Source organism: Enhydra lutris, unplaced genomic scaffold (genome assembly GCF_002288905.1).
Source record: "Enhydra lutris kenyoni isolate GAN:26980312 unplaced genomic scaffold, ASM228890v2 scaffoldscaffold16, whole genome shotgun sequence".
NCBI classification, from domain to species: domain Eukaryota; kingdom Metazoa; phylum Chordata; class Mammalia; order Carnivora; family Mustelidae; genus Enhydra; species Enhydra lutris.
In genome coordinates this window covers 17,871,285-17,894,682 of record NW_019154100.1, presented here as the reverse complement: position 1 = coordinate 17,894,682, position 23,398 = coordinate 17,871,285, and the positions used below count along the sequence as shown (strand labels likewise).

At 39.5% G+C, this 23,398-nt stretch overlaps 2 protein-coding genes across 2 annotated transcripts in view; one reads left to right on the top strand and one right to left on the bottom strand.

Annotated features, from left to right (window-relative positions):
- Window positions 1-16,123, top strand: part of LOC111147389 (ankyrin repeat and MYND domain containing 2) — a 35,833-nt gene extending 19,710 nt beyond the window's left edge. Inside the window, exons 5-10 of the mRNA XM_022503391.1 lie at window positions 2,825-2,985; window positions 7,465-7,679; window positions 8,451-8,586; window positions 11,306-11,434; window positions 13,374-13,503; window positions 14,967-16,123. Coding sequence (XP_022359099.1) covers window positions 2,825-2,985; window positions 7,465-7,679; window positions 8,451-8,586; window positions 11,306-11,434; window positions 13,374-13,503; window positions 14,967-15,151 — 956 coding nt within the window. The 3' untranslated portion in view covers window positions 15,152-16,123. The remainder of the gene's footprint in view (window positions 1-2,824; window positions 2,986-7,464; window positions 7,680-8,450; window positions 8,587-11,305; window positions 11,435-13,373; window positions 13,504-14,966) is intronic.
- A 3,711-nt stretch (window positions 16,124-19,834) lies between these two features.
- The window catches only part of LOC111147454 (leucine rich repeat containing 72), a 47,615-nt gene continuing 44,051 nt past the window's right edge, over window positions 19,835-23,398 (bottom strand). Inside the window, exons 8-9 of the mRNA XM_022503465.1 lie at window positions 20,931-20,958; window positions 19,835-20,000 (exon numbers count right to left, since the gene is read on the bottom strand). Coding sequence (XP_022359173.1) covers window positions 19,835-20,000; window positions 20,931-20,958 — 194 coding nt within the window. The remainder of the gene's footprint in view (window positions 20,001-20,930; window positions 20,959-23,398) is intronic.

The window sequence follows — 23,398 nt, the reverse complement described above, 5'->3', positions numbered from 1 at the left end:
ACCTGCCTAGGACTGACTCAGTGAGCCCATTCAGTCAGGAAGACTCCCTAGTGATGGTAGTACTGGCCCCAGATGCACTGCCCAAGCCCCTTGCCCAGCATTTATTTTCTGTAATAGTAGTACTATTTTATTTGTATTTATTCAGAATTCATTAAATTAAACACCAGTAAAACTAAATATTGAATTGTTTCAATTATAAACACTTAAATATAAATTAAGTAAAAGTTTATGATCATTAAGTATATATCACTCTAATTTAAATTATTAGCAGATAAGTTAAAATAAAATAGCAAAATAATCTAAGCTCTACCTAAAATGTAAAAAAAAAAATCAACCCTGAAGTAAAGAAAAGGTAAAGTAATATCATGTTGTCCTTCTTACAAAGGTGTAATCTTAAGAGACCTCTAGTCTTGTGATACTGACATTGTTATGTAGCTGGTATTTTTATGTATAGATATTGCCAACTGCTCAGAGGGATTTTCCTGACTATATTAGTAGAGAGATTGATGAGAAAATAAGAGTAACAAACTAATTCTATGTTTCCCCCGACTCCTTTATTTTCAGCTCATTCTCTGTCAATTTTGGTTTTTTTGTAGGAGCTATTTTATTTTGTTTTTACTGAATTTAATTTTATTTAAATTCAATTAATTAACATATAGTGTATTATTAGTTTCAGAAGTAGAGTTCAGTGATTCATTAGTTGTATGTAACACCCAGTGCCCATTATACCATGTGCCTTCCTTCATGCCCATCACCCAGTTACTCCACCCCCATGCCCTTGTAGCAGCTATTTTAGAACCTTTTTTTTTTAATTAAATAGTATCACATATCTGTTTATCGAAGTTGGGTGTAGATTGTGTTTTAAGGAAACAATATAGTTTGTCTTCATCTCTGGTTTCTTCCTGCACCATTGTAAATTCCCACACACAGTGACCTGTGTTAATTTTGATGCCATCATATCATGTCCTGCTTATAGTAGGGGATTTGCTTGGTTGTTTTTGCCTTTTCCTTCGGGAACATTATGGAAGTAGAGATGATTGTTTGCTAAACAGAGCACCTCATATTTTTACTGAATGCTATTATTGTTTGACTCCTCCCCAAGATACATATATCAGAGCTTTCTGATTTAAAAAAAAAAAAAAAGAAAGAAAGGGAAAGAAAGGCAGAAAGAAAAAAAAAAAACCCACCCTAGTGTTTCAGTACTTAAGAATGGCATTAAATACCAAAAATGTGTTTGTGATCACTACTAAAATTTCCTTTTAAATCAAGGATGTGTTCATCTAGCATTTGCTTAGTTCTTAATTCTCCATCCATTTCTTGTTTCCCTTCAAAGATTTCTACTATTTTCACCTTTAAATTTCCTGGATCTGCCCTTCCGCTCTCATCTCTTCCATAATGATTTCCATTTCCTCATTTTTTTCTCTGTTTTGAGATATTTCACCCACTTTGTCTTCAATATTACTCTTTTAGACCTCAGTAGTAACCTAGATTACCTCTTTCAGTTTGTCTCTTGATTTTATTTTAATTTTTATTTTTTGTTATTAATGTTAGAATTGTGAATCTTTCTGCAGTCCACAAAACTTTACATTTTGTAATTGATCTACGTAAGTGTTCTTGCTTGGTGATTATGGTTATGGTTTGGTTGTGGTTGTGGTCCATGCTGTAAGTATACTTCCTACCAAAGAGGCCATCTGCTGGAGGCAGTGCACAAGTCTTCCATGATGCTGGATCCCCTTGGGTACTTCGCTCCATATCTCCTACGCAGCTGGGTCAAGCTGATAGTGGTTATGAAGCAGTGAAGAGAAGGGCACTGTGTCGAACCCAGGGGTATAGAACTCTAAGTAAACTCCCAGGCGAGCAGAGCTCTCTGCCAGCCTCAAGTACCAACATCTACCCTGCAGATCACTTTGTCAGCAGGATCGAGCAGATGCTCGCAGGACCATGCACAAGTGGACTGGGGCCACATTGGCCCCCCAGGGCAGATCGATCTCCAGGAGCCCCAATGCCTGGTCCCAGAACTCTCTGCTGCTGGTCGCCCTGTCTTGTGGACAGAGATCCCAAAGGAGCCTGCACCTGCCAGTGTATCCTGAGGGTTCTGCCTGTTTGCCCAGAGTAGCCACTTCCCTGCCCCAGAGAGTTAGTGGCGAGGGAGCTGGGGAGGAGCAGGAAAACACGTTCAGGTCACCAACTTCCCCAGGGACAGTCTTGCTTCCCTAGGACCAGTTTTTCCTCCAGAGGTGTTACAGACAAGTGGCATAGGGATCTATAAGAAGCCCTGATATGAATTCTGAGCTTAAGCCAGCGAAAGCTTTTTCCCTAATTCATTTCACAAAGAGGCCAAGCTTTTCTCAAATTCACTGGGAGGGGAGATTTAGTTAATAGTAATAATAATAAGCTTTATATAGAATAAATTTATATTCTGTGTAAAGAAAGCCAGATGTGATTAGGGAAGAATGGCCATCATTTCCGTAGGGCTGGAAGAAGAGACATTTAAACTTAATTAAAAACAAGTGACTTTTGTCAAATATTGAGTGTCACTCACAAATTGAACTCCATTTTTTGATAATCCACATAACCTTCTTATGTACTGTGGATTCTATGTCTTTAAAAGGGGATTATGTTTTGGACTTCACAAAGTGTGCTTATAGATGTTCCTCAAAACATTTTACCTCTCCTTGTCCTCTTCTACTGACTTTTCCTGAAAGTTAAAGATGTTGGTGTATATTTTACTTCAGGAGAACATAGCACCCTAATTAATACAAAATTGGGAAATGTCATATTTTGAATAACAAAATAACAGATTTCCTGTTTTTTCTATTAAAAGGTCAACACGACTGTGTGACGATCATCAATAATTTCTTTCCTCGCGAGAGACTGGATTATTACACTAAACCCCAGGGGCTGGATAAAGAGCCGAAACTGCCTCCGAAGTTGGCGGGCCCGCTGCACAAAATTATCACTACAACCAATCTTCATCCTGTCAAGGTAGTGTTGTGTTTATTGTCTTTGCTTTTTATTTAAACATTCCTTCAGCATTGAAACTGCTCTTAATTCTATAAGATCGTAGTTGCCGTGGTTGGGTTTTGTGGATCTAGAGCTTGAGGTGGGGCTCTTGTTCAGTTGGTACAGTGAAGGGACTGCTCGGTTTAAGCCTGAGAGCAGGTGAGGGGCACAGGCTAGACTGGGAGGAAAAGCCAGGCAAAGAGGTGGGTTCAGCTGAAGCCCATCTTCCACCTCACCTCACTGGGAGCTCTGGACTCTTCATGGCTCCAGAGAAGCAAGGGAGCCATTCTTTTGGATCACTCAGTTGCCGTTCGCTGAGGGCTGTCCTCAGAGGGAAAGGACAGGTTCCCAGGTAGTGCCCAGGAAAGCAACATCCCATGGATGGAGGTGGTTCCCTGGAGAAGGAGGCAGCTCTGAGCCCCTAGCAGCCTACAGTCCTGGAAGCTGCAAGTGGGGATTTGGGTGGGGCACCAACAGCATCTGCTACAATAATTATCCTTCCAAGAAGTGTTCTGAAATGTCATCCTGAGCTCATATTTTAATGTAAGTAACTATTTGATGCCTTTAAGTAATAAAGTTCTTCCAGTATTAGTCAAATCACACAGATTTTCAAACTTTTTAGACCAACCCAGAAGTTCATTTGGCTTACCAGAGAAACTTCGGGAGCCATTTGGAACTATTTTCACTGCTCTTTTCTTCAGAGTTTACATATAACTTTTTTTGTTTAATTACCAAATTTTTTTTATCTTTATTTTTTATAAATTAATCCAGATGAGTATAATCTCCTCAATGAATCATTACATAAAACTCTCTGTATGCTACAGTGATGCTCTCCTTTTTCAAATTTTACTCATCTATATCTTCATTCATGTGTAGATTTGATAGTAATTCAGGACTGTTTGGTGAGCAAGGTGGTAAACCAGATCAAACACTGAGGTTTTCTCTTAATAAAAAATGTTACTATAGATGCAGTAAAATTAAATTTCCTTCAAGTCTATTACATTGAGTCTGTGGAACATACCGGACACCATTAAAATAAGTATTATAAGTAACTCTTTTGAAGACTAGCACTCCTTTGAAGATAGAAGTTCCAAATTTTATGTAATGTTATTACTTTATCGATGCTTCCCTTTGCACACAGACTCTGAACCTCAAGAAACAAACAAACCAAGAAAACATACCTGTTCTGTGGCTTTCCACCCAAATTACTTTCCTGGGCCAGTAAGAGAGAGGACGGACTCACAGATCCTTTTTCATAAGATAGACTGGTAGAGCCTCTTCTGTTTTTTCAAAACTCAAATGTCGTCCTTCCCATTCTGAAAGAACCCCCGGAGGTAACACTTGTGATCCTAAGAGGGCAAAAAAGAAATTTGGCCATGAACTATATGTTCGTATTTACGGTGGAGAGTATATGGAACTTAGAATTTAACCTTTTAAAAAATAGGTAGCCTCTTCTGTATCAGTGTTTTGTTTTGTTCTGTTCTGTTTCTTTCCCGGCATACGCAAGCAAAGAGATAATAACCATATAGGAGCTACTTAGAGCACCCTTTCTCTTAGTGGTGGGGCAGGCTGGGTGGGAAGACAGGATTTTTCCTAGGGATACATTATTTCTCAATATGGAGAATGTGTGTGGATTGGGTCCTTCTTGTTCTCCTGTGGCCCGAACATTATAGAATCTTCCGGTTTAGACTGATTTGAAGAAATTCCCTGTGTTTTTCTGATTTACTGTAATTTATGTCTATGTTTCTACCCCTTGAGGTTGCAGGAATCTCAGTGATTGCAATAATTGAGTCTGTAGAGTAATTTTTGGATGTTTACATGGAACCTAGACTCTCGGGGTTAAATGTCCTATGAATTATTTTATCTCTAATTGTCTTTAAGAGCACCTGTTTGAGTAAATTAGAATAAGGGTATATTTATACAGGCAATAAATGGTAAAGGTATAGAAATGCAAATCTCCTCCATTCTATTTCTTTTGTACTTTTGGTCTTATAAAAGATACTATTCTATAATTATAATACCTTTCTCCAGACTAGACCTTGTTTTTGTAGGTATAAATGATCTATTCACTTGAAAACATTCCCCCCTTGCCCCCCACACTTTAGATTAAAGTTGTACAGTGCTTTTGTGATGCCTTATTTTCGTTGCTTTAGCCCTTTCCAAGCCAGCGAGGGTCTTCCAGGGGTGGATTATAAAAAAGTAACTAACAACCATTTTCTAAAGTCAAAGGCCTTTTTAAAGCAGCACAGAAATCCTCCTCGACACACGATGCCCCTTTTCACCACAGTGCACATCACACCGCTGCCTTGGCGGCGAGGGTAAGTGGGTCCTGTGGCATCGGGATGTTTGTTTTCAGCAGGGACTCAGGCAGTTGTGCTGAAGCCCAGAGTACACAGGTTATAAAGGAGAAGAACAGAGTCATGGGAAAAATAACAACAGAATCGAGCATAGTCTCTAAGGGGTCAGGGGACAGATGTACACAAGGGATCCTGTCTTTGATTATTAACTTTCTTGAGCCCAGTTGGTTTGGTAATTTTTTCTTAGAGGGTATTTAAAAAATAAAGAGAATTCAAAACGCCACTATATAAACATATTCTAACATTTTTTGGGAGAGGAGCTATATCAGGCTTTTACACTTAATGGAATACATTTATTCCTCTTTGATAATTAATAATGAGATTTTCTTTATAATGGATGACTTTGTAATGCTGCAGAGATTAGAAGAAGGTAGCTAGTTCAAATATTCTTTTGTGATTACCTGTGAAATGTTTCAGTAGGCTCATAGTAGAGCTGTGGTTATATATCATTTTTCTTTGGGTATACTAGTGTATACTTTGAAGTAAATAAAGCATAACATCTTGGGGCACCTGGTTGGCTCAGTTGGTTAAGTGACTGCCTTCGGCCCAGGTCACGATCCTGGGGTCCCAGGATCGAGTCCTGCATGGGGCTCCCTGCTTGGAAGGGAGTCTGCTTCTCCCTCTGACCCAACCCCCTTATGCTCTCTGTCTCTCATTTGCTCTCTCAAATAAATAAATAAAATCTTTTAAAAACAAAACAAAACAAAACAAAACCTAATGTCTTAACAAAGAAAAAAACCCTTTAATCTGGGTTCTGAGATTTTTAAAAAGTTTTTATTTGTCAGTTTAAGATCCTATGCTTTGATTATAAATGCTTTACCCAAAAATGTTGAATAAACAGTTTCAAATGATTAGTGTTGACAGTAGAAATATAAATGTGTGATTAATGAGCCTGCTCTGCCAAACGTTAATTTTTATGTATGTTATTGTAGGGAAAGTCATCGGCACATTTACCAACAAATCTTCTTACACTTATTTCATGACCCCTCATTTATTACCGAGTGCTGTAAAAATACTAGATTATATATCAATCTGGTAGTCTCAAAAATAAGTACAAATCATATTTTAATTTCACAAGAACACTTAATCTGTGTTAAATTTCCAGGTAAGGAAGGTATGCATGGGATTCATAGAAGTTAACAAATGATCTTCCTGTTGGAAGCAAAGGATCTAATTCATGAAATCTGCTGTCTGTGATTCCCTGACATTTACATTCCCCATGATAGGTGTTTCGCTGTAACACATAGGTTAACGAACACTGACTTTCTACCCTGTGCATACAGTTGTGCCTGTGTTACATATGTGTTTACTTACTGATATGTCCCCATGAATGTTTCCAGTGGCCCTGTGCAGACCTACTTCAGGTAGGTAATCATCTTCCCAGTAACAAAGCCAGTAGAAAACAGTACTCCTCATTATGCTGATTTTGCACTTAATCTGTGCCTATATGAGAAGTGTGGGACTCATAATGCATCAGATTTGATAACTGTCTAACATTCCTCCTTGAAGGCTTTTAATTTGCTTTCCTCTTTGACCTTTTCTCATTACCATAGATGATAAGCATATCATAAAAATTTCCACAGAGAAATGTAGTTCATTGGAAAGGATTACACCTTTTATTTTTAGACTTCTTTCTGTAAAAACCTCATCTTCTTACAATTAATAAGAATTAATGAGAATTACAGTACTCCTAGCCGTGAAATTCTAGTAATGTTAGCTAGAAGTAGTGATTGCTTGGGGATTTGATTCTGTATATAAAGGAAATGTAAGTGTGCCGTGTCTATCTTTAAAAGTGCTTTTAACAGAGACTCTAAAACCATGACTGTGAGTGGCATGCTAACAGCCTGGTTTAGCTTGATGGCAGATCACTGGATAACTCAGATACACAGAGTTCAAGAGATTTCAGGATGCTGAGGTCCTTCTGTATTCGTTTTAGAACTTGGATCATTGGCAGTTTGCATTCCAGTTTGAATTAACATCGTAAACATGTGACCCTGAGAGACGCTTTATGTGGTGATCTGTTGAAATCAACCCAAAATAAGTATCCAATTTGTACATGAAAAGTCTCTCATGGAATTTCGAAGCTCACTGGAATGTCTTCTAGATCGTGATGCTTGTCAACGAGAACCCTCTGCTGGCAGAAGAGACGGCCCTGAATAAGTGCTACAAGGTGATGGATTTGATCTGTGAGAAATGCATGAAGCAGAGAGACATGAATGAAGTGTTGGCTATGAAAATGCATTACATCAGCTGTATCTTCCAGAAATGTATTAGCTTCTTAAAGGATGGAGAGAATAAACTGGACGCTCTGATCAAAAGGTACCATTTCAGCCATGACACATGTAAAATATACTCAGATGGATAATGTTTTATTATACGAAGCCTCATCATGGATTAAAAAATTAAGCATTTTAGCAGCCGTTGTTATTGTTGGGCTCACATTTAGTCTGCAAGAAACAGGAGCAGTGTTCTCTTTAGGTTGAGTGATTATTCAGTTCTCTGCTTTTTACAACAAGGCTTTCGTTATCCCCAGTTTACAGGTGAGAGAGCTGAAGTGTTTAGGTAGCTTGTGTAAGATGTAGAAGGTAGCCCAAGTCCAACTTTGAGGATGGGTATGCCATGCCTCAGGTTGTTGCTCTGGGTTCATCATGGCGCTCAGCCCATCTCCATTATTGAACCTGGGAGAGCTGCATGTTATCCTTGTTCTCTGACTCCCTGGGGTCAAATTTCCCCCCCCTAGTTTTACTGAGAAAGGTGAACTGTGTCAGAAGGGTGTAACCTAATGAGAGTTTTCACTCTTTGTACAAATAACCGGTGTGGTAATGAGTAACTAGCTGCTCTGGTAATGGTGGTTAGTGTGTGTTTTATGGCAGGGGTCCTTTTACAAAAATACCTCCCAGGGCATGTAAGCAGGATAAGGACTAGCCAAACATGCAGGTAGAACAGCAGTTTGAATTAAGTCTATCAGCACAATTGGAAGAGACAATGAAAATCTCAGGTAGCACAGAAATTACTCACAGTTCATGGGTTCAGCTGGGAGGAAATGCTTAGAGATTCAACTCCAGTTACTTTTTAAAAAATATCTTTCAGCTTGTTAAAAGGCCGAGCTTCAGATGGCTTTCCGGTATATCAAGAAAAGATCATAAGGGAAAGCATCAGGAAATTTCCATACTGTGAAGCCACACTCCTCCAGCAGCTGGTACGAAGCATTGCTCCTGTGGAAATTGTAAGTTAACTCTACCAGTAAGACCTAATTGCCATATTTTGTACAATTACAGACAAGTTCTCTTTAGCATTGATTTATTAATGTAATAGAGAGATAAGTATTTGTTATTTTAAACAGTTTTCAGGAACAGACATGGTGATAGGCATACCTGTTTCTGGGCATCTGTTTCCCCTCTCTTGAGCCTCTTTTTTCATTTTTATATAGCTCATGGTTTCATAAGTAGTATTCTCCTATGTCAAAATGTAGATGGTTATGTGGAAAATTACATTTTAAAGACCTCTGTGAAACTGTAAATGTGGATAATACAGATACACACATGTACAGCTGTGGCTCATGAAAAACCAGTACAAAGTCCCGTATTAGATGGAAGTAGGAATTGATTGTCTAGATTGATGGTTCCTGGTCGGTGGGGATGTGAAGGGATGAACTATGGGAGGCTCATTGTATGTCCTGATAAGCAATCTCAAAGTATGTCCCAGCTTCTCATATTCTACCTTAATGCCTCTGATTATAAATGTTCCATACTTAACAAAATTCTGTTTATACTAATATACTTCCATATGCTCCATATATACAGCTATAGGAAGCAAATTTCACCTTTTATTATCTGTTCTTTAAATTATTTATTGCCCTTTTATCATATACTTATTTAAGTAGTATGTCTTAAGATCCTCCCTCACTCTTCGTGTTTTGAACACATTTCTGTTCACCATATCTACACCAGTCATGCTTTGCTACATTTCCATCAAATCCTTTATCAGCCTTTTGTCTGTTGGGTAAGAAGCTGATCCTGACACTTGGTCCTGTCCATGGCTTCCTCCCACCCTCCAGCAATGTTGGTTCTTCTCTGCCTTCTCTAGGCTGTCCCATCCTTCTCAGTGTGAGAAATGAGGACAGGTGGGTTCTCAGTGCTCCTTCATATATTAAGACTTTGTCTGCTCAGAGCCATGAAATAAGAAAGACCTGAAGAGACAAGGTGATTTCATGAAGTTCATGCATTCGTTTATCCCGGAGAGTTCTCCATGATTTCACATAGAGATTTTTTTGCCCTTACTTTTTAATATACTTGGCTATTTGGTATTTGAACTTTTGGAAGATTAAAGGTAGCAAATTATGAGGGTGTTTTATCAATTATGAATTTGGTTTTGTCCACATATCAAACTCCGACTACCCGTGAATTAAATCAGTAGGGTTTATTCATTGCCATATACTCAGAAGCACAGAGATAGGCAGACCAGATCTGTCACAGATCTACTCTTAGCTTTGCAGGTTGTCTGGGGAAAAGAGCAGTTTCGGTTGGTCTGGACCCTGCTCCTCTGAATGACGTTCCACTTCTCTTGGTGCAGAAATTGGGGGAATGGACGTCAGAGAAGCAGCTAGCCCGGCCAGCCCTGGGCTGTTTTCAACACTAACAAGTGGTAGCTGACATTTCACCTTCAAAGTGGAAAACAGCAGAACTGAAAATAGCTCAGAGTACTTTAAAGAAAAAGTCAAAGCAGAACAATGTGGGGTTGAACCATTCACTATAGCCCTGAATCATAGCATTATTGTCCTTCAAGTTGATGCAGTGTAATCATTAATGTTTACCCTAGTGATCTGAGTCATTGAGAAAAGGTTTATAAATAGAGAGAATAGGATATAATCCATCTTAGAAAATTTTTCTCCCTTTAAAAATTTTTCTTCTTACAGGGCACGTGGGTGGCTCAGTCGTTAAGTGTCTGCCTTCGGCTCAGGTCATGATCCCAGGCTCCTGGGATCGAGCCCCGAATCAGGCTCTCTGCTTAGCGGGGAGCCTGCTTCTCCTTCTCCCACTCACCCTGCTTCTGTTCACTCTCTCGTTGTGTCTCTCTGTCAAATAAATTTTAAAAAATCTTTAAAAACAAATAAATAAAAAATAAAAATAAAAACTTTTCTTCTTAAAGAATTATATATTCTCTCTGGAAAATTTGATTTATCTGGACAGTGTCTGTGCTTGTGAATGTCCCAGGAAGCCACTGTTTACTTCCTAATGGGTTTTGTTAAACTCGCAAGTTCACAAGCCACTGAAGCAGTACTAACCATTTCCTGTCACAGGGTAATTCTTAGGGTTGGCCTTCCATGAGGATTGCCTGTGGCACTTTCTGACAGTGCTGATGCCTGGGCCCTCCCGCCAAGGTTTCGGTTCCCTCTTCCTCCTATGGATCTCTGGCTTCTCCCTGTCACAAAGCTCAGCAGGAAATGTGAAGCAACAGAGTATCCTATTAAAGTTGTTGTGCTTTATCACTTGCCAGAGTATATTTTGACTTCTGGGAGACTAGCTAATGTCTCTGATTTTATAGGATGTGTTGAGTAAAGCATCCTGTTTGTTTTTAAGTTGAGTATCTTTCTGTGGGAGGAGCTCTGGTGCTTAAACAAACTCTTATGTAACAAAGTAAATGACGAGATTTTGTATAATGAGAAAGAGTTCTTGCCACCAAGATTTTGTATAACAAGAAAGAGTGACAAGAAAGATTCTGTGTCCTTATTCAGGGGTACCCTGGATTCTTTTCTGAAGCAGTAATTGACTCTGACTACCATGCTCTTACAAGGTAACGTAGATAAAGTCTGGGTCACCGGCAGCCTGAATGACTCCATCTCTGGTGTGCCTGCTTCTGGACAACATCATTCATGGAGTGTCAACTCTGTAGTCTTCCGATGGCGATTTCAAAGTGTGTTTTCCTCTTCTTCATACCTCTTCTAGGGTTCTGATCCCACTGCATTCTCTGTTCTTACCCAAGCCATCACTGGTCAGGTGGGTTTTGTGGATGTGGAATTTTGCACTACCTGTGGAGAGAAGGGAGCAAGTAAAAGATGTTCTGTCTGCAAGATGGTAAGAATGAAGTTCCTCGAAGTTCTTCAATACGGTTTAGGTTTCATATCCAGTTTGATAAGTGAGTTGTAATGTTCTCTAAATAAAATGGTTGACATTAGTTTTCTAATACATTCTAATAGAGCATAAATTCTAATTCTGTGCATCTAATAATTAAAAGTAATTTGAAAGAGCGGTATGGGATAAATGTTCGGCGTAGTTCTTTGCCATATGTTCCAGGCTGCCGCAGCATCTGGGTAAACCACTTCCAAGAAAGAAGGAATATGAGTGAATGAACGAGAGAAAGATTGTATGTAACACATTGACTGTTGCAGATATAAGAGCCTAGAGCAGGCCAGTTCATAAATACGCCATCTTAAATCTTCCGATGGTGACTTGAACTACAATCTCTTCATCATTTCTTGTAGACTGCCAGCTCCCTTGTGACTGCCACCGATCTTTAAGCTCTTCTGAACTCCGCTCCCCACTTCTGCCACCATGATCTTTGTAAAGGGCCTACCTTCTCCTCACAGATATTACCCATAAGCATTCATCTGTACATTCACTTTACCCTCTAAGTTATATTAATTTATTTATTTCATCATATTAATCTCCTCTTGTTTTCAAGTTTGGAATTCTTCAGCATATTAATAATAGCCATCACATTTTGTTGTGACTTACTTCTGCAGCTTCATTCTCCTTCAACTACTTACTTCTTTGAACTTCAGTTTCCTTGTATGTGAAATGGGGTTAGCATTGTGAGAATTCATTCATTGAGACCATCTACGTAGGATAACCGTTGCTGCATGTAAAACACTGTGACAACAATCATTTGCTAATTTCCCATGTTGGCAGCTGGCTGGGATTAGCCGGGGCACTTTTTCTCCCTGTGTCTCCTATCCTCCTTGGACCAGCAGGCCAGGCTGAGCCATTCTAGTTAGAGGTAAAAGGGCACGAGTAGAGAAACACAAGGTCCCTCGTAGTCTAGTCTTGAAATTGTTGTATTCTCACATTCCTTTGGCCAAAACAAGTCACACAGCCAAACTTAGAGTGAATTCTCCTTCCCATTAGTGAAAAGAACTTTGAAATCTCATGAGGAAGTATACACATGAAGGGAAGAATAAAGAATCGGGACCAATGAAACAGTTTACAGTACATGTAGGGTTTATGTAATCCTCTCTGTGTAAGGGTTTAGCACAGTGCTTGGCATATAATCTTACAAAAATCTCAATTCCATTTACAGAAACTCCTCCCTGTCCTTGAACATATAATTCACTTTCCTTCTTGCATTTTTGTATAAGATAATCTCTGCTTGGAATGCTTCTTGCCCATTTCTCTGTTGACTGACTCTCTTCATACAGAGTGAGTCACTGCTTTCTTTGTGCTCCTGTTGCTGTTACAACCTGTATTACGATGTGAGTCATGTTGGGTATCTGCCTCCCTCCATGCCGTTCCATCCAGCTCTTTCTCAAGCTTAGTTTCCTCTGAGACAGCTCTATCTCCTTGTCATTGTACAATCCTGACACATAGTAGGTTCTTCTTAAATCATTTGTTAAGGTCTTTGGTAGACCACTTAATATATATCTATTGTTGTAAAGTATAAGTTAAAAACGACAAATTTAAATCAGTGGGCATCATGGTTTTAAAAAGAAGGCATAGGGGCACCTGGGTGGCACCCAGGTTTTGGCTCAGGTTGTCATCTCAAGATCATGGAATCAAGCCCTGTGTTGGGCTCCACACTCAGTGCAGAGTCTGCTTAGGACTCTGTCTTCCTCTGCCTGTCCCCATCCCCCCTCTAGCTCTCATTTGCTGTCTTTCTCAAAATAAATAAATCTTTATAAAAATAAAGGAAAGCATAGGAAACAGCATTTTTTACAGCATAGCTCTTGGTTTAATGTCATAGTTGGAATATCATGCAGTCACAGCTCTTGAAATGACGTAAACTTACAATTGTTTTCAGGTTATATATTGTGATCAAACCTGCCAGAAAACACACTGGTTTGCACATAAGAAAATCTGTAAGGATCTAAAGGACATTTACGAAAAACAACAATTGGAAGCTGCCAAAGAAAAGAGTGAAGAGGAAAACAGTATGTATATAAAAAGCGAGCTCATACTGATTCTCATTGGGCAGAGGAATGATATTATTAATGATATTAACGCAGGCACCAAGGAACTGAGTCTTCTCTGGGGACCAAGGATACTTGGACTTGACCGATATAAGAATCACATTCCAGCGTGTCCCTCTTTGGAGTTGTTGGGATAATGTACATAATATGGTTAGCCTAGAAGTCCCTGGAAGACAGAAGCTATAGAATTCTAAGGCATATAGTTTATTCTGTATTCTACATTCTGACTCACAGGAATGCCCTGCAATGATGGGACTCTAAATGAGTGTTCACTTATACTCGGCTCACAAGGGATCTTAAGGTCTTTGACTAAGGAAATAATTAAATTTCCCCTAATGGCTACCCAAAGATTTTAAGGTTGGGAACCTTTAATTTTTTCAATTAAAATACAAAGCTGTAGGTGAAATTACAGAGTAAATTTATAAATTACAGATTAGATTGTAGCTCTAATGTATGGATTAGGTTTCTCTAAGTATCTAGGCATTGAACTCCATATTACTTTCTCTCTCCCTCCCTCATGAGGTATATGACTCATTTTCATCAGAAACAGTGAGTTGCTTTAGCAGGGATTCCCAGACTGCAGTGGAACCCACCTCCAGGCCCTTGTCCCACCCCGGAGAACATATCGTACGTTTTGTGGAGAGCATCTAGCTTGAAAAGGTTGCCTGGTTGACTGATAACAAAGCCCTTCCACCCCCACCCCTCAGTAGACTGCGTTGCCTTCACTGCTTGCTTGAGATACACTAGGAGTAGGGTTGAACAATTTGTACAAAATTTAATTTGTATAAATAAATGGTTCAGAGAATCGTCAGGCTTTCTGACTGCCATTCCTTCTCCTGTTTTCCGGACCCAACTTTTGTATCCTGCATGTTGAAGACAGAGGCTGACAGCTGGTCCTGTTACCTAATGAGGGAGAGAGTAAGATGGTCAGGACAGAGGGAGTTCCCGGCTGGTAGGCATCAGCAGGGGCCGCCCACTCTTCGAAGTGTCACAGGCACCTTTATTCTCCAGCCGTGTAGGCGAGGCTTTCTTACCCCCCACTTCACAGGTGAGGAAAGCACCCTGCTCAGGCACTTACCCAAAGACCTCAAGCTCCCTCATGGCAAAGCTCTCTTCGAAGGCAGGTCCCAGACAAGCATTTCAGAGATTTCCAGGCTTGGCTGCAGAGCCAGAGGCTTGAGTCCAAATCCTGGTTCTGCTGCTATCCTGACTGTGAAACTCTGAGGAAGTCGCCAAGCCCATCTCTTCTCAGTTTCCACATGTGTAAAAATCATGACAATAATGATAATAGGGATCATTTACCTCATGTGGCTGTTGTGAGGATTCAGTAATTTAATACACGGAAAGCATTCAGACGATAGACTGACATGTAATAGGAACAGCAAAATGACTTTCTCTCTCTCTCTCTCTTTTCTTTGTATCAGATGGCAAACTTGATGTCAATTCTAATTGTGTTCATGAAGAGCAGCCGGAGTCTGATGCGGGAATCTCCCAAGAGACTTGTCAGCCTAAGGAGTCTGTAGAAGGGGAGAAAGAATGTTCTCCAAGTGGAGCGGGGTTGGAAGGCTTCCAGGACGCTCCTGCAGGCCCGCAGGAATCTGAGGAGTGAAGGGCAAAGCGGGGCCAGCACGGATGGTTCATGCCCTGGCAGGTAGCCAGAGAGCTCACGTGACTGTCCTCACTGCCTCATGACACCTGCATGGCACCATGGCGGGAGTCCATGTTTCCTAGAATAGATGCCTTCAAGCAAAGCTCTGTCTACCATGCCCTGAGTTCCTGGTGATTTCTGTACTGTGATTGAACAGTTATTCCAAGGGAAAAATGTGTGTTTCAAAGTATCGCAGAAACATTTTGACTCCCTTTCTGAGGCCAGCTTCTCAGCAGTTGTTCTCAAAACAAAAGAAGTCCCCTTCAAGAAGAAATGTAGGCTCTGGGGAACAAAGGGGCAAGCAGAACAGGCGTTGGAGAAAGATTCTTCAGGAAAGAAGACTTTACTAGCCACGGAGATGGATAGTTAAACAAGTCATAACTTATATGTGAATAAGATGCATATAAATAGCATTTATAATAGTGAAGTCCTACTTATTTAGATGCAGCGAAATGAAGAAAAGGTGTACATTACAGGGTCTGTCACAGTTTATTCATTGTAGTTTTGTATAGAAACAATTTTGAGCAGTCTGAACTTTATATAGTTCCTGCAGTGACATTTTATCTATAGCATTTGTACCTTCAGATATGTCAGAACAAAGGCATAGCCACAATTATCTCAGCATGTGCATTAAAAAGGGTGTCTCATGAAATTTCTGATTAAATAATGGCTAAACAGAGTGTGTCCCCAGTTATAAAACAGATTCATGTGCCATATTCTACTTGAAAGGCTTTTTTTCTTTCTCTAAGCTTTTCATGGGGCTCTTCCTGCCCAGAAACTGATTTATAACTGTCACTTTTAGAATGTGCTGCCACCACTGCTCAGCACATGCAGTGCGGAAGCCAGGCTAGGGCCTGATTGCCAAAGACAGTGCTGTGTTTCAGAGTTTTTTGTAATGATTGTAAAATAAATCATGCCTGCTGATATAACCAACACATCTTGTTTCCTGGTTTATTGCTGTTGAGGGATGGCAAAAACTAGAGAAATATTAGAGAACCTACATTTTAGGAAATTCAAATGCTAGAGAACAGAGTAAGAAGGGTTTTCATGAGTACTATTGCAAATCAAAATGACTCCATTTCCCACCTCACTTCACTGATCAAGATTCTTCTATGTTGCTGGTTCTCCCTTCCTTCACTCATTGACTTTTCTCCCAACCCCAGCACTACACCTGTACGCCCTTTGGCACACTGTTCCGTGAAGACTCCTTGTGAGTGAATTCAGTGTGAAGGGTTAGCTGGGTAGGGATTCAGCAGGCAGATTGGCCCCTACACTTGTCAGTCATGACAAGCCTCACTTACCTGTCAAGATTCCTCATCTACACACTGAGAAACTCCCTCTTTGACTAGTAAAGTCATCCTCCCAGGCTGCCCTCTCCCACCGGTGTTTTTATGTGCGTTATCTGATTTTTAATTGCCTTTTTTTTTGTATGTGTGTTACCTCCATTTTGTGTTACCATTATGATACCTGTCTTCGAATACATAGAGAATTATGCAAAAGCAGGAGGAAATAGGAAAACTGAGAGATGTGGCAATGGAGAGGAACTTTTTCCCTTCGTTGAAGTGAATGCTGACAGGAATCAGAATCTAGCATAGCTATAACTGCCAGTGGACGAAGAGGACTTCAGGTATAAGCCATATCAGTGTTACAATTTTTTTTTTTTAAGATTTTATTTATTTATTTGACAGAGAAAGATCACAAGTAGAGAGAGAGAGAGAGGAGGAAGCAGGCTCCCCGCTGAGCAGAGAGCCCGATGCGGGACTCGATTCCAGGACTTTGGGATCATGACCTGAGCCGAAGGCAGAGGCTTAACCCACTGAGCCACCCAGGCGCCCCCAGTGTTACAATTTTCTATGATGTATTTTGGGGAAGAGGGGGTTGGAAAATGGAGTTTAAGAGACAATCGGGTTGGTTCTGATTATAATCCCTTCCTTTGTCATACATAATCTCAAATTGCTATCTCCATTATAATATCAAAATAGGTGGTTCATTTTGTTTTTAGTCATGTTGAAATTATTTTCAATATGCTATCAAGAAAGTTTTCTTGGAGCACCTGGGTGGCTCAGTCAGTTAAGCATCTGCCTTTGGCTCAGGTCATGATCCCAGGGTCCTGGGATGGAGCCCAGAGTTAGGCTCCCAGCTCATCAGGAGTCTGTTTCTCTCTCTCCTTTGCCCCTCCCCCCCACTGCTCATGCACTCTTGCTCTCAAGTAAATAAATAAAATCCTTAAAAAATACATAATCTGAACACTTATGCTTCTGGAAGCAGAATAAACATACTTTTCTCTATTCCTTCTGTTAGGCAAAACTATAATCCTTGGACATTATGTACCAAACAAACCTAAGAAGACTGTAAGTTGGAAAAAAAATGAAGCAAACCTTTTTTTCCATATAAATGAAGACATATTTCCATTAGTTCTTTAAAGGAGAGTAAGTAAAATTTGCTAGCCATGTTTTTATAATTGGAATAATGTTTTCATCCTTTTCAGTGATTGTGGGATTCAAAATAAAATATCTGGCTACACATTCTTTTAGAATTCTTTTAGTTGCTACTTGGGACACTATAATATCCAATTTATTCCAGTCGAATTCAAAATTAGTATTGTCTATGCCACTTATGGGCCCACTTAAATCTGATCCCCAAAGTATCGTTTCTATCATGAAATAGGTTGCTGCTCTGCCCACCGAACTTTATTGCTTTGTGGGGCTGACAGTACTCAGCTCATGATGAGTAACTTCAGTCAAAGTTACTTGATGTTTGTTGGTCAGGCTCTTAGTGCTAGGGTGGATGCAGTAGCCTGTCCCAAACTTCTCTTACAACAATGACCAGTTCTCTGACGAAGATGGCCTTATTCAAGAACCTTTTGAGACTGCACCGGGACTCCCTTAGATTTTGCGAGACTCCACAAAGCCTCCTTACCTACCACAAATACTTCTAGCACCATGGATTTTACTGAGTTATTCTATTCGTTATCTATTGCTGTGTAAAAAGTTACCCCAAAAATGTATCAGCTTGAAGCATCTACAAGCATTGTCTCATGTAATTTTTATAGGCCAGAAACACAGGAGCCGCTCAACTCGGTGATCCTGGCTTGGGGATTCTTGGGAGGGTGCGGAGCAGCTTTTGGCCAGAAGTTCATTCACCTGAAAGTTTCACGAGATCTGAGGATATGCTGGCAAAACAGCTCCCTTATAAGGTTGTAGCGACAGGCCTTAGTCCCTCATTGGATTTTCGGAAAGTGGCCTCAGTTCCTCACTGATGAGCCCCTCCAGAGGACTGCCTAAATGTCCTCACAACATGGTAGCTGGCTTCTTGCAGAATAAGTGATCCAGAAGAGAGAGCCAGAGAACATTTCCATCCTTTCTGTGACCAAATCTGGGAAGCTGCACACCGTCACGTCTGTCTCGAGCCACAACATCCACATTGATGCTCAGCTCTCTGCCTTTCCTTGACCTCTGGCAGATCATGCCTGAATTTTCAGACCCTGGCTTTGTACAGAATCGGAAGTGCCCACACGTAAAAGGAGGTTACAGATTCTCAGGGACAGTTCACCGTTCCCTCTAGGGCTCCCGTCCCTTGTCTGTTGGATTTCAGCCCCACTTGTCCAGTGTGTGTCTTTTCTGTCTGTGTTATTCTGTGGTGGTCGAAGCACAATCAGACAGGAGGAGAAGTCACGCTGCTTTTTATAAGGTTTTGTTTTGTTTTTTTAAGATTTTTAAAAATTTATTTGCCAGAGAGATCACAAGTAGCCAGAGAGGCAGGCAGGGAGAGGGGAAGCAGGCTCCCCGCTGAGCAGAGAGCCCAACACGGGGCTCGATGCCAGGACCCTGAGATCATGACCTGAGCCAAGGGTAGAGGCTTTAACCCACTGAACCACCCAGGCACCCATGCTTTTTATAAGCTTTTGATCTAACTCTTTAGCTCAGCCGGGGAAAACCAGAAATGCATTTTGTCTCTCAGCATGAGGCAACTGCTAAACGCTTTTCTGGTTTCTCTTCCCCCTAGCAGCAGGCCTCCCGGGAGGCCAAGCTCACATCATTAGCCCACACCCGCAACTGCCTTCGAAGGCAACATCAAATGTCTTCGAAGGCAACATCAAAAGATGATAGGCTGGATAAATAAATTGTGGTATCTTCATACAATGAAATAGCATACAGCAATGAGAACACAGAGCTATCACCTCAAGCAACATGGGTTTTACAGTAAGAGAAGCCAGACACAAAATAATGCAACTTCTCTGATTGCGCCTATATGCCTTTCAAAGACAGACGCAATTAATTGATGATTTGGAGTTCATCACAGTGATGTCTTTAAAAGGATGACTCCTGATAGGGAATAGCACTGGTAACAGGAATGAAGAGGCTGTTCACGTGCTGGTAATAATCTCTCTCTCGATCTAGGACTGCTGTTACATGAACATGTTCATTTTTTTGAAACTCTGTTGAGCTGAACACAATGATCTGTGTACATTTCTGTAGACATGTTTTACTTTAACAAAAACGTAAAACGTGTGAGGATTATATTAATGGTGCTTCTGCTTCCGTTTATGTGTTTCAAATAATATAATAAATGTATAATATGCTTGATCACAGAGAAGTTTAATAAACAACAGAAATCCACTAGGATTTCTAGAAATACTAGGGGCTATCTCAGTGTAACTGTAAGCATTTGAGCGCGTTCTCTGCCTTTCTCATCGAGGTATTTTTCCTCTCGTGTTGGAACTGTGTCCCAGTTCAGGAAGGTAAAAGCCATAGCTGATCTCTTCAGGGACCTTACAAACACAGCATCTTCTGGGTCATCAAACACAGTTCTGCAAAAATGGCAATCATGTCAGAAAAAAAAAAAATCCATTAAGCCACAGTGAAATTTTAATTTAAACAAATGCCATATTTTTCTATGCTATTTATAGCCTAGTACCACTAACAGATAACTTTGGGCCTCTACTGACTCTATTGACTCTCAGAATAAGGAATACTATTTTTACTGTATACATTGTTTATTTTTTAAATAAATATAAAATAAAAATAAACATAAAAATAAACATTTTTAAAATAAACATATTTAAATGAACATATTTGGGATCAGCTATCCCAGTTTAGGTCTCACACCTTAATGTGTTTATGATTTGACGCCAGTGCTAAATGAGGTGATTAAAATATTTGTAGACATCATATGCATATGAGTGTCTTAAGTACATTTTATTAGAAAGTTATGATTTCTCCACATTATGCTATTATTTTATAAATGTGTTTGGGGATGATATTTTTCAACCCTGAATCCAAAGAAAAAAATGCCTAAGTGCAAAATTTAAAAAGAATGATGATTTTTAAAGTTCATCAATATTCATGAATTTGAAAGGTTTTCCATAGTTTAATGAAGTATTTGCTTTTGAAAATGTAAATCCCAAGGAATTTAAATGTTAATCTACATAACTTTTGTCACTGAACATATTTAGAGGAATATTAAACATTTGTAATTTGCTAATAAGTTTTAGGTTTTATTTTTTATGCATTGAATCAGCTTTTCATTTTTTTCTGGTTATAATAATAGTATTAAAAACCTAAGTATGTCAAATATGAATAAATAGCTTGAGCTTATAGAAAGACAGCATTTTTTCCCCATCTATTGAAGTTAGTCATTTTTTAACTCATTAAAATCTATTTTGGGAAACGAAGATAATTTAAAGTCAATGCAATTATGAAATAATTTGATAATAAAAGTAAAGTTAAAAAGCACTTACTTGTCTACATTATTCGCAAAAGCAAAATCTAAAAAAAACACATTTCTGAATTAGTATTTTTCAAATGTTTACTCAGCATTTAAAAACAATGGAACTTTTCCTAAAAGGAAAAGCCTAGAGCCCAACTCTCTGATTTTTGAATGGTTATTTAGATGAATAGAATAGTTCAATCCTTCAAAAAATGCCTTGATACCTGAGCTCAAACTTAACTTTTCTCTTAGGTATATAGTGCCTCTGGTTTGCCTTAGGTTTCGAGGCAAATTCTTTAATTCAATACAGGTCTCAAAACTCTGAGAACAGAATGCTTAATCAATTAAGTTACCAGTGGAATCCAAGTGGGGATTTTTGTAATTAAGATACTGAGTCTCATGCAGAAACCAATCCTTTTTTTTTTCTTTTTCCCAGACAGACACACATGCATCTATAAATGGACTAACAGACTGAATGAGGAGAAATATTTCGGGCAGTTTAAACCATTTGGATTCTTGGCATTAACTTCAAAGAAATCGAATAAACAAATCCTAGATCACAAGAATCTCCATCTTTCCTAGCTTTGGGAGCTCAAAGACTAGTCCTCAAAGCCAGGATTTCTTATGGTATCTTCCAGAGACTGTCATCGCTTTGTTCATTCCTCTCCAGAGGCCTCGTGCCTCTGGAACGTACCAGCACCTGTTGGGCCACCAAAGCCCACAGTGTGAGTCCTACCAATCCGCAAGCAGCAGCTCTGCCTTAGGAGATGAGTTCATGGCATCCTGCCCTTCACAAATGGGTAACCCGCGGCTCCCATTCCCTTTCTGATCTCCCCGGACTCTTTCCTTACATTTTTAAAAATAATTAATTAATTTATTTATTTATTTATTTTTAAGGAATTTCTACACCATTGTGGGGCTTGAACTCACATCCCCAAATCAAGAGTCCCATGCTCTTTCAACTGAGCCAAGCCAGGTGCCCCCTTCTACATTTTTTAAAAATCATTAAGTGCACCTTTTGCTTACAATGGATATAAATGGGAAAACAATAGAGAGTGAAACTTCTTGTGACCTTTCTCCTTCCTCTTCTTGGAGGTTATCACTGTTAGAGTTTTTTATGTATGTTTCTAGCCTCCTATGTGCATACACACATGTACTTACATGCATATATGTACCCCGCTCCAATTTTGTTAGTACTCTGTATTACATTACTCCATGATGCATGTTTTATTCTCAATATATCATAGAATAATTCTCAAGTACAACAGTGCATACTGTATGAATGTGCCACAACTTAATATTCTGTGAAGGACCATCCAGAGTATTTTCACTATTTTTTCTACTACACAAAATGTTTCAATGAATAGCTTTACATATACATCTTTGTTCATATATGCAAATACTTCTGCAAAGAGCCTACAAATTTAATTGCTATGTTGAATGATTTGCACATTTTATATGTTGGTGGATGCTTCCATATTGTCATATGATCTTCCAAGAAAGACGAACTCATTTACACTCTCATCATGAACATGTAAGTTGTACTTTTTCTCCCTTAATTATTCACCTTTTATTAACCTTTTCAACTTATTTTTTTTTTTTAAGGATTTTATTTATTTGACAGACAGAGATCACAAGTAGGCAGAGAGGCAGGCAGAGAGGGAGGGGGGGAAGCAGGCTTCCCGCTGAGCAGAGAGCCCAATGTGGGGCTCGATCCCAGGACCCTGGGATCATGACCTGAGCCGAAGGCAGAGGCTTTAACCCACTGAGCCACCCAGGCGCCCCAACCTTTTCAACTTCTAAGAATCTGCAGGATGAAAATAATATCTCATTTTTTTATTTTGCATTTATTCACTCACTAGTAAGTCTGGTCATTAGATATCACATTTATTCCCTTCTCTAAATGCATTATCTATAGCTTTTGTCACTTTTTTAACTTGGAGTTTGCAAATTGATTTATAGGAACACTGTAATATAATGGGAGTTAACTTTTGCCTATTGTATGTATTGCAAAGATTTCTTTTAATATCTCTTAATTTTGTCCCTTCATCATATAATGCTTTTCATTTATATGCAGTTTAAATCTGTCAACGTTTCATTTTTGTGGCCTCAGGTTTTATGTAAAGCTTTGATTGGCTGCCTTCTCAGAATTATAAAAGGTTTTTTTCTTTTTTCAGTACTTTTCATTTACATTTAGATTCTTAATCTTTTTGGAATGTATTTTTCCCTGTGATGTCTCCCTAAGAAAGTGGTTTTAGTTTCTTCCCTTTTTTTTTTTTTTCAAGTGGGCTCCATACCCAGCGTGGAGCCCAACACAGGGCTTGCACTCATGACCCTGAGATCAAGACCTGAGCTAAGATCAAGGGCTGGAATGCTAATGGACTGAGCCCCCTGGCACCCAGTTTTAGTTTATTTCTTTGGCCCAGGGTGCTCCATAGCATGCATCAAGGCCAGTGGCCCCCAGTCATTATTTTCTATGCAAATGGTGCCTGCCTGGCT